The sequence below is a fragment of the Diceros bicornis genome, chromosome 26, assembly GCF_020826845.1.
Source record: "Diceros bicornis minor isolate mBicDic1 chromosome 26, mDicBic1.mat.cur, whole genome shotgun sequence".
Taxonomy (NCBI): domain Eukaryota; kingdom Metazoa; phylum Chordata; class Mammalia; order Perissodactyla; family Rhinocerotidae; genus Diceros; species Diceros bicornis.
In genome coordinates this window covers 30,801,533-30,815,840 of record NC_080765.1, presented here as the reverse complement: position 1 = coordinate 30,815,840, position 14,308 = coordinate 30,801,533, and the positions used below count along the sequence as shown (strand labels likewise).

Below are 14,308 nucleotides of genomic sequence, written 5' to 3'. Positions count from 1 at the left end.
CAGACAATCTATCACAAGAAGCCCCCTGCAGGAGACTCCTTGAGGTTGAGAGTAACGGGAACAGGATGACTCTGTTCACTTCCTTTTGTGTCAGCCTCTGCAACAGGATTTATCCAACAAGAAACCTGCCCTGGTTTATTATCTGAGTAGAACCACAGAAACAGCCGAATAAGCTGGGACCTCTCCAGGTCTACCATGGAAATCTTTGCACGGTGCTGGATTACTCTTTGTTGAAGGTATGAATGCGAGGTGCTTAGCCTCCACTTTCACCAGAGTGAGGATGACAACAGGACCTACTTCATTACATTTTCTATTTCTTCTAGAGTTTATATTTTCCTAAAATTGTCCAATTCATCTGTTTTTTAAACCTGAATTCCAAGAGGATAGAGCCCTTGTTTGTCTTGTCTACTGTTGTGTCCCCTGCACCAGCACAAACCACAGAGCGGGCTTCCAGTAAATATTTGTTGTATGATTGAATGTGTGTGGGAGGAAGAATTATTTTGGAAAAAAGAAGGAAGAATTAATTCCTCTCCTAATTGTGACTCATTTTTTTTGGCCACCCTTGGCCTTTTCTCATTCAAAACATTCACGAAAAAAGTGCAGTTCCAAAGCAGTGGGAGCTGTTGATGCAACAATATTTAAAAATACCATTATTAGGAGCGCAGGAGGGGATTCTGTGCTCTTCTATGATCTTCTAGATATGATCTTCCTCTGTGACCGTTTCACATCTTGGAGACACCCTGCTCTGTGCTTCCTCCACCCTCCCATTTCAATAGTTTCCCAAGAATGGATGATGAACCCACCGGGAGCCAGGCATTGTGCTAATCCTCGCAGAGGTTGTTTTTCTCTACCAAAATTTTCACACACTCCATTTTCCAGGCTTCACTGAGGCCTTCTGGTAACCACATGGCTGCCCAACTTCTGGGCGTCGTCGCAGCGCCCCCTGGGGGCCAGCCCCAGGAGCGGCGCCCGAGGTCTCCTCGGCGCCCGCGGTCCCCCTTTCGCGCGCAGCGCGCCGGCTCCTCGCCCCTCGAGGGTTCCAAACAGTTGGGAGTTGGACCGACTCCAGCTTCCGCTCCGGGAGGCCCTCCTGAGCGGCCTGCCCCCCGGGGCCATGAAGAAGGCCTTCCGCAAAAGCAGAAAAAGCAGAAAGGGTAACTGGGGAGTGGGAAGAGAGTGATGCCCTCTCTCTGGGGACCAAGCCTTCCTCACTTTTCTTCTTCTGTAAAATGGGAACGTTACACGCTTGGCCTGGGAGACAGCCTCTCGCCATCATTTGTTTACCAAACTACAATTTACATACATCAAGAGCCCCCCTTTTTAGTGTACAGCTCTGAGTTTGGACACACGTATACCCACGTTTAACCACTACCACAGTCGAGATGTGGAACAGATCCACCACTTCCCAAATTACCTTGTGCTGCCCCTTTGCAGCCAACCCCTTCTCCCACCGCAGCTCCTGACACTCCCGAACTGTTTTCCATAGTTTTGCCCTTTCCACAGAGAACGTCATAAAAATGGAAGCATATAACGTGGAGTCTTTTGAGTCTGGCTTCTTTCACTTAACTTTGCTGACTTTGGAAGACCAGGCTTCATAGTAGGTTATCATAAGCACATTTAATTTGCAAGTTGAGGCTGGAACCCAGACCCTGCCTAACATGCCACTTCTTTGTATGCTCAGGAACTGGAGGCTCAAGAAGCCTTCAAATCCCTCCTATAATCCAGAAAAGTCTCTACAGATGGTACCTTCTTTATACTAGGTTATTTTCCAGACAGAGAGCATCTGTGGTTTTGGAGAAGGCGAGGTTGGAGGTGGGCAAGGACCCTTGCTTGGAGGAAAGGGCCTGAACCCCGCCATCTCCCCACAGCTGTGGTGGGGGAGCAGGGGAAGCCCCATCCCTCAGCAGCGGGGAGGACTCCTGGGCCCCCAAAACACCACAGTCGCATGGATTTGGCAAGTCGCAGTTTGTTATTTGTCCTTAAGGAAAAGTGTGTGTGAAATGCTGAAATGTGTGCTGAAAACAAACCTCCCCAGAGGCTTCCTCTTGGGAAAATAATGTGTTTTAAATCACTCCTCAGTCTTTGCAACTTTTCTTGTGAGATTCAGTTCTGTAGAAAACATATTTCAACCCCTCCCACTGCCCGTGGTCCCGGATTTTCCTCCCAAATGCTTGTTTTCTACTGTCCTTGCACTGTCACTGCCATGACTTGCTTGGTGACTGCAGTAACCCTTCCTTTCCCACTTCCACTCCAGATCCCACAATCTACACAGCAGCCAGAGGGTTTTAAAAAGAAAAATACAAATCTTATGTGTCCTGCTTAAATCACTTCTCAGCTTTTCTAGCAAGGTCAACCTGCAACGCAGCCCCTCTGCTCTGCCTTTGCTCCTCCTGCCTGCCCCCTCCTGGTCTCCTTTATGTTCTTTCCTCTTAGAACCTTGATCCAATTTGCTGCCTCTTACCCTCCTTTGCCTAAATATTTCCTATTGGTACTTTCGAGCTCAATTCAAATTTCACTTGGTGTCCTGTTGGTCACCCTCAGAGCTCTCTGTACTTTTCCTTCATTGTGTGAGTTACAGTTTGTTATTCAATATATATTTACATGACTGATATCTGTCTCCTCCACTAGGCTGGAAGATCCATGAGGGCAAGAAACACTTCTGTTTCCTACACACTGCCTGCATCGATACACAAATAAATGCTGCTGTCTAGGTGAAGGACTAAAACAAATCTTCTTTTTATTAGAAAGACAAATCAGCCTCAATGTCAAGACGTCTGTACACAACTTGAGCAAAACTCAGCAGACCAAACTCACTGTGGGCAGCCTGGGATTAGGCCTGATCATCATCCAGCACGGGCCCTACCTCCAAATCATCCATCTCATCAAGAAGGGGGCTGCAGCCAGGGATGGAAAACTCCAGCCAGGTGACTGCGGTTTCCCCATGCCTCCCACCCACCCACCCCCTACCTCCCTTCCATCTGCCTTCAGGGAGACTCCGGTTATTAGGTTTCAGTGTAACCATAATGATGATGATGGCATTGTTTGAGAGCTTTCTATGGGCCAGCCAGTTGCTATCACTTATATAATAACCCTCACTGTTGCGCGATTTTTTCATTGAATTCTTACAACAATCCTCTAAGTAGGAATTATTATCATCATCCCCCTTTTACAGGAAACTGAGGCTCAGTAAAATTGAGTTCCTTGTCCAGGTTCACCCCCATGTAGCAGGTGGGATACAAACACAGGCACAGTGTCACTCCAGAGTTTATGGCTCTCTGTGAATAAAGATTTCTTTTTTTGTAGGTAGTATTCATCATCATTAACATTTAGGTGCATGATCTCATTTCACCCTCCTCTGACAGTCTCGGAGGTAGATCCTGCATTAAACCACCTTAGAGATAAGGAATCAGACATTTAGTAACTTGCCCACGGTCACACCAAGGAGCAGGGATTTGAACCCTGTCTGATAGATTCCAGAGCCCAAGCGCTTTATCAATACTGCCCTGCTTTTCTTGTCTTTAGGTGAATGAATTTTCCATCCAGTTCAAGACTGTTTTCCCCCCCAGTGCCTGCTCTGGGCCTAGCGCTGTGCTCAGGAGTCAGGGAGGCACAATGGGATGGTAAGGGGGTGAGAAGGAAAAACCATTCAGTGCCAGCTGGCCTGAATTCAGGCGCAGGCTCTGCCACTTTCTAGTTCTGTGACCTTGGACAAAGTCACTTAACCATACAGGCCTCAGTCACCTCATCTCTAAATTGGGATAATACCACCTTTGTCAGAGGTTGCTAGGATTTGATGAGATAATTTTTATGAAAGTGCTTTGAAAACTACAGTGCTATGGAAATACTGGCAATCATTTCTCTTGGGTTGTTCTTAGAGATTCTCTAGACTTGTCTTTTTTTTTTTTTTTAAATTATTGTTGTATTGGAGCCCCAGTGGACTAAACCACTGGTTTGCAACTCTGGTTACCTACTAGAATCACCTGGGGAGCTTTTAAAACTAAAGATGCCTGGGCCCCATCTCCCCAGAGGTTCTGATTCAGTTGGTTTGGGTTTGGGGTCAGGGCAGTTTATGGTTTAAAAGCTCCTCAGGTGATTCTAAATTGCAGCTAAGGTTTGAAGCAATGGGTTAAAGAAGAAAGTAGATAGAGGGTGCTATTATGAACATTTACTTCACCTTAAAATCCAAAGCATTTCCTCCACGTATCACTACTTGGTACTGGGGAACAAACTGCCAGAAAGAAGGTTCTGGACTTTCCAGACCAAAAGAGCTCCAGGACAGGTCCCACAGGCTTTTCTGCTTGTTCTCTTCAGCTTCTCTAGGGTCAGGTGACAGATGTTGGTTAATAACCAGAGTGCACACTTGCTAGAGCGGGACAGGCGTATGCTTTTACGCACATGAAACAGAAGCTCATGGTGCGCCATCTGTTAGTGGGCTCCTTGAGGTCAGAGGCAGTCTTGAATTCACCTTTTAAATCTAGGACTTACCTACAGTACTGGCACATATATTATGCCTGTGCTTAATAAATGAATAATAAACAAGCATTTGTCTCAAGCATTGTGCAAGGTGTTTCCACATCTATTATCTAACTTAATTTTTGCAACACTCCTAGAAGGTAGATAATGAAATATAGAGGCTTAGACACAAGAAGTATCTTGTTCAATACACAGAGCTAAGTGAGTGGTCAGAGCTGGGACTTGAACCCATGCCTGACTAGAAAGCCCATACCTTTGACTCAAAATGAGATTTCAATACAGAGGAAGTCCAGAGCCTCAAATCTCCTCATGATGAATCATCCACTTCTCTTCAGGGCCTAGGTTTTCAAAGACTGTAATTCAGTCCTTTCGACAACAATTATGAGGTTTTGAGAAGCGATAGTCTTAGAAACTTGCTATTTCTTTGACCCCATTTCCTCCCAGACCCATTATTTCTCATCCATGTGCTTTAAATTCTGTCCTTTGGTGTTTCATAACAGGGTTTCATCTTGATTTCCTAATTTAGTTTAGTGTTAAGTTTATTCTGGCTAAACTTTAAATTCCTTTTGGCCAGGATGGCTTTAGCAGGCTCTGACAACCAGTCTTATGAAATTAATATAAGGTAAATACAAGTCATGTACTGGGCACCACCCTTACCAGGCCACATTCATTCAATAAGTGTTTCCTGAATGTCTGCTGTGTGTAGGCATCCTACTAGGCACTCGGGTATATGGTGAGCCAAACGGATGTGGTCTCTAACCACGTGGCGCTTATGGAACTTACAGCTTAGTTGGAAGAGATGGAGAAAAATAAATAAAATTTATTTTTCAGTAGTGGCTTGGCTGCTTGCGAAGTTGATTTAATATAGGTAATCGAGACAAAGTTTACCTAATGTGGTTCCTACAGCCCATTAAAATAGAAAAAAAAATGTTATGAGGTTGGGATTCATAAATTCCAAATTGGTGTTTCTTTATGAAGGGCAATGTTAATATCTATTGCCAGAGTAATCACATTCATACACTGACACGTTTGGTTTACAGGCAGAATGGTCAGGGAATTATGCTGTTTATTTTCTGCCCTCTTGATAAAAGTCACCCTTTAACAACATAATTAAGCAGAATGCCAAGCCATAGCTTTCAGCGATAAACACTCCTTTTAACATTAGGCAAGTAAACTCATCCAATGAAGCTTTTCTGCCATTGTAATTAACCTCCACAGGATGAACAGCTGTTTCAGACTGCACAATCTGCAGGTAGCTGGGAGCAGCCTAGTTTCATTCTGAAGTTTATGGTTGGTTTTACCCCCAGCTCCTTTCTTTTTTGGTGAGGAAGACTGGCCCTGTGCTAACATCCATTGCCAGTCTTCCTCTTTTTGCTTGAAGAAGACTGGCCCTGAGCTAACATCCATTGCCAGTCTTCCTCTTTTTGCTTGAAGAAGACTGGCCCTGAGCTAACATCCACGCCAATCTTCCTCTATTTTGTATGTGGGGTGCCACCACAGCATGGCTTGATGAGCGGTGTGCAGGTCCACGCCTGGGATCTGAACCCACGCCCGGGATCTGAACCCACGAACCCTGGGTCGCTGAAGCAAAGTGCACAAACTTCACCACTATGCCACCAGGCCCGCCTCATACCCCCCAGCTACTTTTTAAGACCAAAGTAGGTTTTCTCCACCCTTCTAAGTATTCATTTTCTTTAATACCGTGAACTTTTGTTTCTGGTAGGATCTAGCACAATGGAAATTTGTCCTTGGTATTCCTTGGTGGCTTCCTTGGGGAATAGCACAGTGGGGTGTAGGATTAGAGAAGGTACTTCCTTTGACTCTTTTCTCCTCTGAGTAAGGCTTCAGCTATCAGGAAATGAGGGTGAATGAGGGGTCCCTAGCTTTCCACGGAGAGGTCAACACATCCTTTGGGACTTTATTGGAGTCACTTGATCCAATATAAGCTATGAAGTCTCCATTACTATTTGGCAGGATGTTAGTATGAGAAAGATCTGAAGACTTAAGATTTTACCCAATGTGAGTCTGTCCTTAAAAACCAATTTCTTTGTATTCCTTCCTCTCTTGCTGAATGCCTTTGTAGCAGTCAGGGTTCTTCATTGCAATCAACAGAAAACGATTCTGTTGAGGCACTGAATTTAGGACATTGAGTCTGACAGAACTGCCAGAAAGGCCGGAGAACCAGGCTTGGAAAACGGTGAGAGAACAAAGGGCCGTGAATAACTACCCCTGGAAACCTGGTGCTCTTGTCACCCCTCTGCACCTTCAGTTCCAGGTGGACCAGTGACCCATCTTCAGTGACCCAGGTGGGAGTGCCCAATGGCTGGATCTAGTTTACATGTCCATGCCCTAGATGGGGGTAGGGAGGTGGGTGCAGTGAATAATTGGTCTTTCTAGCATCCAATTTGGGGGTCCAGAGGCTTGCTGTCAAGATATGGTTCTCTTCCCACCTGCTGGGGCCTCAGAAACTCCACAGTTGACCATCACGCTTCCTTCCCTATCCAGCACTGCCCTAAAGTAGGGGACCTTTTAACTGTCAAATCCCTTTGAACGAACATACTCTCTGTATACACATCTTAAGCTTAATTAAAGCATGCTAATTGTCTAATGTTTCATGCAGAATTATTTGCTCAACGAATACTGTGCAAGGGCAGAAAATTAAAGTGAAAGGCTTGATGTTTAATATGGTATACTTACTGTAGAGAGCACTGGAAATTACCAGGCAGGTATAATAGAAAGTAGGTCATTTATTCATCACTTAGTGTAAATGGTTTTTTCTTTAATGGTAATAGCCATTCATTCTATTTGAAACAAACACATTTTTAGAATTTTAAAGGATGGTTTGGATTATAAATGGTTTTTGGCCTCTGTCACACCAAGGATTTCAGAAATGTTGTAAAAACATGATATATTTACCATTATACTGCTATTAAGAAACTTCTTGCATGCATTCTTTATTATGCAGAGGATACTCAAGTCACTGAGATGATCATTTATATTAAATAATGGCTGAAGCCTGGTTTTGGTTCAAAATGAACCAACAATAGGAAACCATAAAATGAAACACCTCACAATAAAGCCAGAAATGGTATGATGCCTTTAAACCATTATCTTAATTTTACTGATTTTTTTTCCCTCTTCAGGTGATGTTCTGATTAGTGTTGGACATGCCAATGTGTTAGGATATACTCTTCGAGAATTTTTAAAGCTTTTGCAACATATCACCATAGGAACAATGCTACAAATCAAGGTTTACCGAGATTTTATTGACATACCCCAAGAATGGCAAGAAATATATGATTTAATCCCTGAGACCAAATTCCCAGTAACACGGTAAGTAGTTCATTTTAGGATATCTTTGTTATACTACAGAATCCCCAGGGTCTATGAAGCACAGGGTCTTAGTTTAATGTGAGAATTATCGAATGGACCATGGTAGGAGGGTTTGGTGACACCACCACAATAATTTAGTGGGTTTCTAAATCCTTTTGGAAAGGACAGTCTGCAGGACCTAATATGAGGTAGAATAATAAAGACAAGAGCCTTGAACCTGGAGTTAAAAAAAATACAAACCATCTGATGGGAACTCGGACTCTAAACCTACCTGCAAGGTGCCCGCTTTTCCAAAGTCAGCCCTTAAACACCTGCCACAAATCCTTTTCTCATTTGTCTCCTGCATATTGAACTTCTCTCTCTCTGGCTCCTTCTCAATAACATTTAAGAAGCCTTTTAAAGCCTCTACCATCTTAGCAAACCCCACTCTAACTCCACTCTCCCCTCCCTGCCCCCTTCAGGCACTGTCCTGTCCCTTGACTCCAAACTTGTTCAAAGAGTTGTATTCGACATCGCCATTTCCCCAGGAGACACCATTTCCCAGGCACTCCTCAACCCACTTTAATCCAGGCCTTGCTTTCATCACTTGAGAGGTCTCTTCCCAGGGTCACTCACAACCTTCACACTACTGCTTCCAATGGACTCAGTCTTTATTTTGCTTGGCTTCGAGCATTAGATGCTTTACAGCCTCCCACTCACTCTTGTTGAAACATCATCTTCCCCAGGCTTCTGTGATACCCCACTCCTCTGACTTTCCTATGACCTCTGGACACTTCCTCTTGGTCTCCTTTTACCCAACTTTGGAGTTCCTCAAAGTTTAATCTTTGGCTCTCTTCTCTTCTTCTGGGCAATCTCATTGATGCCTGTGGTTTCTATTACTTTCCATACATTAATAATTTTCAAATTGTATTATCTCCAAACTTGTATATTTAAACACTTACTTGATATCTTCATTAGGATGTATCATAAACCTCTCAAGCTCGTTGTGCCTAAAATCTAAAGCTAGCTCACCATTGATCTTCCAGAGGCACCAACTCACTGGAGGAGTATTTGTCTAGTTGAACAAGTCAGAAATTTAGGAGTTGTACTTGATTTCTCCATCTCCCTTGTCTCCCATACCTTACCCCCTAAATAATCAATAAGACTTGTCATTTTATCTTCCAGCCATCTCTCACATTTGTCCACTTCTCTCTGGCCACTACCATCACCCCAGTCAAAGCCACCATTTGGTCTCTGTGCATCTACTCTTATCTTCTGTCCATTTTCTACACAGAATGATCCTTTTACAATGCAAATCTGATTGTGACATGTTCCTGCTTAAACTCTTGTAAGATCTTTTGTTCTCAGAATAAATGCCAAAATCCTTACATTGGCCTCTGCTATCCATGGTTTGGCTGGTGTCTGCATACTGCTCTCCTCTTCCCTCTCTAGTCCACTTTGGCTTTTAGCTCTTTTGCCTTATGTTGCTCTTTGCCTCAGGGCCTTTGCACTTGCTCTTCTGTCTGCAACATGCTTAGGACCCTTCCTTGAAGGCCTCCCTAAAGGAAGTGTTAACACACTGTCAGGTCCACCTTCATGTGCTCTCATAGCACCCTGTGTATCTCCTTTACAGAGTTTATCCCAATTTCAATGACATAATCTGTGTAATCAATGGTTTACTATGTTGCCCGGGGAGAATGTAAACTCTATGAAGGCAGAGACTAAACCTGTCTTGTTCTGCCAAACCTACCGCATGACTTTCATGTGGCTGAGGGCTCATTTATTCAGAGTGAATGAAAATGGAAATCCAGCTCTGAATCTCAGGCAAATCACTTAATCTCTGAGAGCTTGTTTATCTGTAACACAGGAGTACCAGAGACTCTTCTGAGGATCAGATATGCAAGGAAGTTCTGGAGAACATGAGAACATGAGATCCTTTTCTTTTAGTGACAGATTCAGTGCTCTGGTGCAAAAGTTTGTTGTTGTTAGTGCCACTGAATCATTTCAAAATCCTAGCAACCCTGTGTATAGCAGAGCGGAACCCTGCCTGCCGAACATTCTGTGCCATTCTCTCACCTTTCGGCACTATATGTGACAGTGCTCTGCTGTTATTCATAGGGTTTTCATGGTCAATTTTTTGGAAGTGTGTGGCCAGGTCTTTCTTCCTTGTCTTAGTTTGGAAGTTCCGCTGGAACCTGTCTACCACGGGTGACCCTGGTGGTATTTGAAATACTGGTGGCATAGCTTTCAGCGTCACAGCAACATGCAGCCACCACAGTATAACAACCAACAGATGGGTGGTGCGGTTCCCTGACTGGGAAACAAATCTGGGCCATGGCGGTGAGAGAGCTGAATCTTAACCATTAGACCCCAGGGATGGTTGATGCAAGGGTGGTCCTTATTAATTCTGACAGGATTCCTGAGCACTAGTTGCTGCAGCTATGCACCTTTGCTTATTGGGATGGGCTCAAAGAAATATGGCTAGGGACTTGACCAAGACTAAAAAATGGTCCACGTTGCATAGACATTACTTCAGAGATTCCAACTTGTGGCCCAAGGGACTTTGCTCATCTCCCACAGCACTTTAAAAACCCAGAAGAGTAGTCACCTGTAGAGAGAAAGGAGGATACATGGGGCTTTTCCAGGGGCCAGTAATACTCTATTTCTTGACCTGGATGGCGGCTACCAAGGTGCTTATAATTTTTTTCATTAAACTGTTTTTTGTATTTTTCTGTATATTTCAAAATTAAAAAAATGAAAAATATATGAATTAGTTGCCAAATTTACAAATCTAAGATTTCATGGAAAATCTGCATCTCTGATTTCTCCTGAAAAATCAAAAGATGGGCTTCATTTCCACATGTGACAGTGGACTAGAGCTGGGTAGCAGCTGTCCCCTTCAGATCAGGCATAGACTGGGGAAAATTCTTCTCCCCAATAACCAAACCAATCCTGATTTGATTAAAATCATTAATGATAACAGTCAACACTTATTCATTGCTCACTATGTTGTGGGCTCTGCTCTACAAGCATTATACCATTTAATCCTCATGCCAATTCTTTTTATTACCCTCATTTATAGATAAGAAAACTGAAGCCAAGGAAGGTGTGTGTAAACTTGCCAGGGGTCACAGGGCTAAGTGGCAGCAATGTCCAATAAGAACTTTTTGCAGTGAGAGAAATGTTCTGTACCTGTGTTGTCCCATATGGTAGCCACTAGCCATATGTGAGGCTTTGCAACTGAGGAATTTTAAATTTTATTCAAGTTTAATCAATTTCAATTTAGCAGCCACATGTAGCTGATGGACCCTATACTGCAGAGCACAGCTCTCGAGCCTGAGCTCTTAACCATTAGCTTATAGAACAACTATGTTCTAAACATTTTGATTTTGAGATTCAGAATACTAAAATCTAAGGATGGCAGACTGACTATTCAAGAGCAGAGAAGAGATAAACACAGAATAGCACAACTTAAGTATGGGGCTAAAACCCACAAATCTAGGAACAATACCAATCACGTTCTGAATCTCTTTCTACATTAGGCAAAGTGCTTATATCTAAGGCATTTTAGTAACTTATGTGAAAGGGGGTAGGGAAGGGGCAAAAGAGGAAGGAAAAGGCTTCTTTTTTTTTTTTTTCCGTGAGGAAGATCAGCCCTGAGCTAACATCCACACCAATCCTCCTCTTTTTGCTGAGGAAGACTGGCCCTGGGCTCACATCTGTGCCTACCTTCCTCCACTATATATAGGACACCGCCAAAGCATGGCCTAACAAGCGGTGCATCGGTGTGTGCCTGGGATCAGAACCTGGGCCGCCAGCAGCAATGTGTGCGCACTTAACTGCTATGCCACGGGGCCAGCCCCAGGAAAAGGCTTCTTTCACAAAGTTGGTATGACCCTTTTCAGGAGCAAATGGCACTGTGTACACATTGGAGAGAATATTCCATATAATGCTCTGGGCAGGCCTAGTGGTATAAAAACTGTTTCCAGCCAACCCTGACCTCTGCTGGCTTGTGCCTTAAGTCCCAGTTTAACAAGAACCTAGCCCTAGCACCTGTCCTTTATGGTTACCTAATACAGAGTTAAAAGGATACCCTTTGCAGTCTGAAAAAAAGAGTACCTTGGATTTTTTTCCATTCATGTGCTGTACAGGAAGCCCTGGGCAAGTGTGAAGGCAAACTGTTCTAGTCTTGAGATCTTCTGAATCTTCTTGCACAGCACTAAATCAAGGATCAAAGAAAATCACACAATTTAAGACTAGAGGAGGCTCTCAGTAAAAATGACTCAGTACCAACTGTATATTACTAGAAGAGATCAACTTTAGGAAAAGCTGTTCAACTTCTTGGGAGCAAATAAAACAGGCAGACCTCCAAGGATATTAGTGATAACACTAGCAAGTCTGACAGGTTGGGGCGGGGTAGGGAGTGGGGGAGAAACCTATTTCCTATTTCCTTTTAGCAGCACAGAATGTACTAGAGGTTCATAATCGCAAAGATCTAGTTTTGGATCTGCTGGGCAACAGCACCAGGATGGGCAGAGCAGGTGACAGATAGCATTTCTTCAGGAAAGTAATAGGCACAGGTACTGCAGGCATTAGAAAAGTTCAAGTTGCTAGTAGGCAATCATTAACCAAGGTCCAACAATCAAGAAATAGTTGGGGCAAGTTACAAAAAAATCTTTAAAAGCTTTTGGACAGCAACAGAGAGGTGGAATAGTGAATGATGAGACACACCTGAGTAGAAGGGTGTTCTACAAATCCACACTGGTAAACCCAGAGGAGAAGCAAAGAATGATGCTCAGGAGAAAAAAAGAAGACTCAAAGATTTACCAATGACTCGCATGTTGAAGATCTTTGAAGCCCACTATTTCCTGACTCCCCTGGAAATTGGTAATATTCTCTGTTATTGATGACCCCATGTGACCCATGAGAACAGAGTTCAGTGGAGGAGATGACCAGTTCGACCTGTCATTCTGGATGGAATGAAATTTAACCTACCCTTAAGGCCTGCTAACATTCAGGTCAGTAGTCTGGCTGAAGTCTGTGCAAAGCTTTTTAAAGTAATGTGAGGGCCAGCCTGGTGGTGTAGTAGTTAAGTTTGCGCACTCCGTTTCGGTGGCCTAGGGTATTCGAGTTTGGATGCCAGGTGTGGACCTACACACTGCTCATCAAGCCATGCTGTGGCAGCGTCCCACATACAAAATAGAGGAAGACTGGCACAGATGTTAGCTCAGGGCCAATCTTCCTCACCAGAAAAATAATAATAATAATAATAATAACAAAGTAACGTGAAATAAGGTAGAATTTGATTTACATTTAGGAATTGAAACAAATACAAAGGTACTTGTAAAAAAAGAAAAATTTCAACAACACAGAAAGGTAGTGCTAAAGCTAAATTGTATCCTTTCTTTTATGAGACAAAGCAGGTTATAAGACATCTTGTTAGGAGACAGTGAATGTTCAGACATTAAGAATCCATTTCATTCACTATTCTTTTCATTTCAGCACAACAAAGAAAACTGAGCAGGCAAAAGATGACTCTTTCACAAGCAGTGATGAAAATGAAGATGTAGTTTTAGATAAAAGAGTTAAGTATCATAAAGGTCCACGGTCCACTGGGCATCACACTGCAAGGAGACCAATGTCTATCTCCAGAGAATGGCATGGATATAAAAAGAAGAACCGTACTATTAGTGTAGGAAAAGACGTTAACTGTGATGTGATGATTCACAGAGATCACAAGAAAGAAGTGAGAGCCCCTTCTCCATACTGGACAATGGTGAAGCAAGACAATGAAAGCTCCTCCTCCTCCTCCTCTGCCTCAGACGCATTTTGGATGGAAGACTATGCCCAAGTTGAAAAGAGCAAGGGTCAACCTGTACAAAAGTCGGTTAGGAAGCAGTCTGCAGATCTGCGATCACACGAGCATTTACCTTGAAAATACCCAATTTTCGTGCACTGCCATGTACAGGTTTGCTATACTTACAGGAATATGTACAGACTTACCAATTCTCTTTCACGACTGTGTTGTAAAGCCTTTTGAGACCTTCTTCAACTTGATATCCAAAGACTTCCCTGGGGTCTCACAGGCTTCGGAAACTTTGCTATTTTCAAAACAGTAACATCATTCAGATCATTAAAACCCTCCTTTCTGAGAAGAATGTCTCATCTTTTAGAAAGCGCAGCAGAGGAACTCAATATCAGAATGCGCAAACACAGCAGAGAATTTCACTGTTTAAGGTAAGTACCACATTTTTATTTAGATATTTAGTTTCTCTTGTTTTGCAAACTTCAAGTGCCATACTTAAAAGAAATAAATAACAGAGATATATTTTTTGGCTAGTTATTCACATTAGAATTTTCTATCCTTTTCCAGCCCTACTTTTACTTTGAATGTTGGGTTGATAATTAATTACCTGAAAGAGACAGGATAGAAACAGATAAGGGAGAGAGAGAAGATGAGAGAAAAAAGTGCCACAGTGAAGATAAATCAGACAGGTAAAATGAAGCAGTGGGAATACAGGAT

At 43.1% G+C, this 14,308-nt stretch overlaps 1 protein-coding gene across 1 annotated transcript; it reads left to right on the top strand.

Moving 5' to 3' along the window:
* Positions 1-906: 906 nt before the first annotated feature.
* On the top strand, positions 907-13,811 carry PDZD9 (PDZ domain containing 9). Its single transcript, XM_058568872.1, has 5 exons — positions 907-1,154; positions 1,869-1,954; positions 2,652-2,924; positions 7,617-7,806; positions 13,288-13,811. The coding sequence occupies exons 1-5, from the start codon at positions 907-909 to the stop codon at positions 13,718-13,720; spliced, it is 1,230 nt and encodes a 409-aa protein (XP_058424855.1). The 3' UTR covers positions 13,721-13,811.
* The last annotated feature ends 497 nt before the right edge of the window (positions 13,812-14,308 follow it).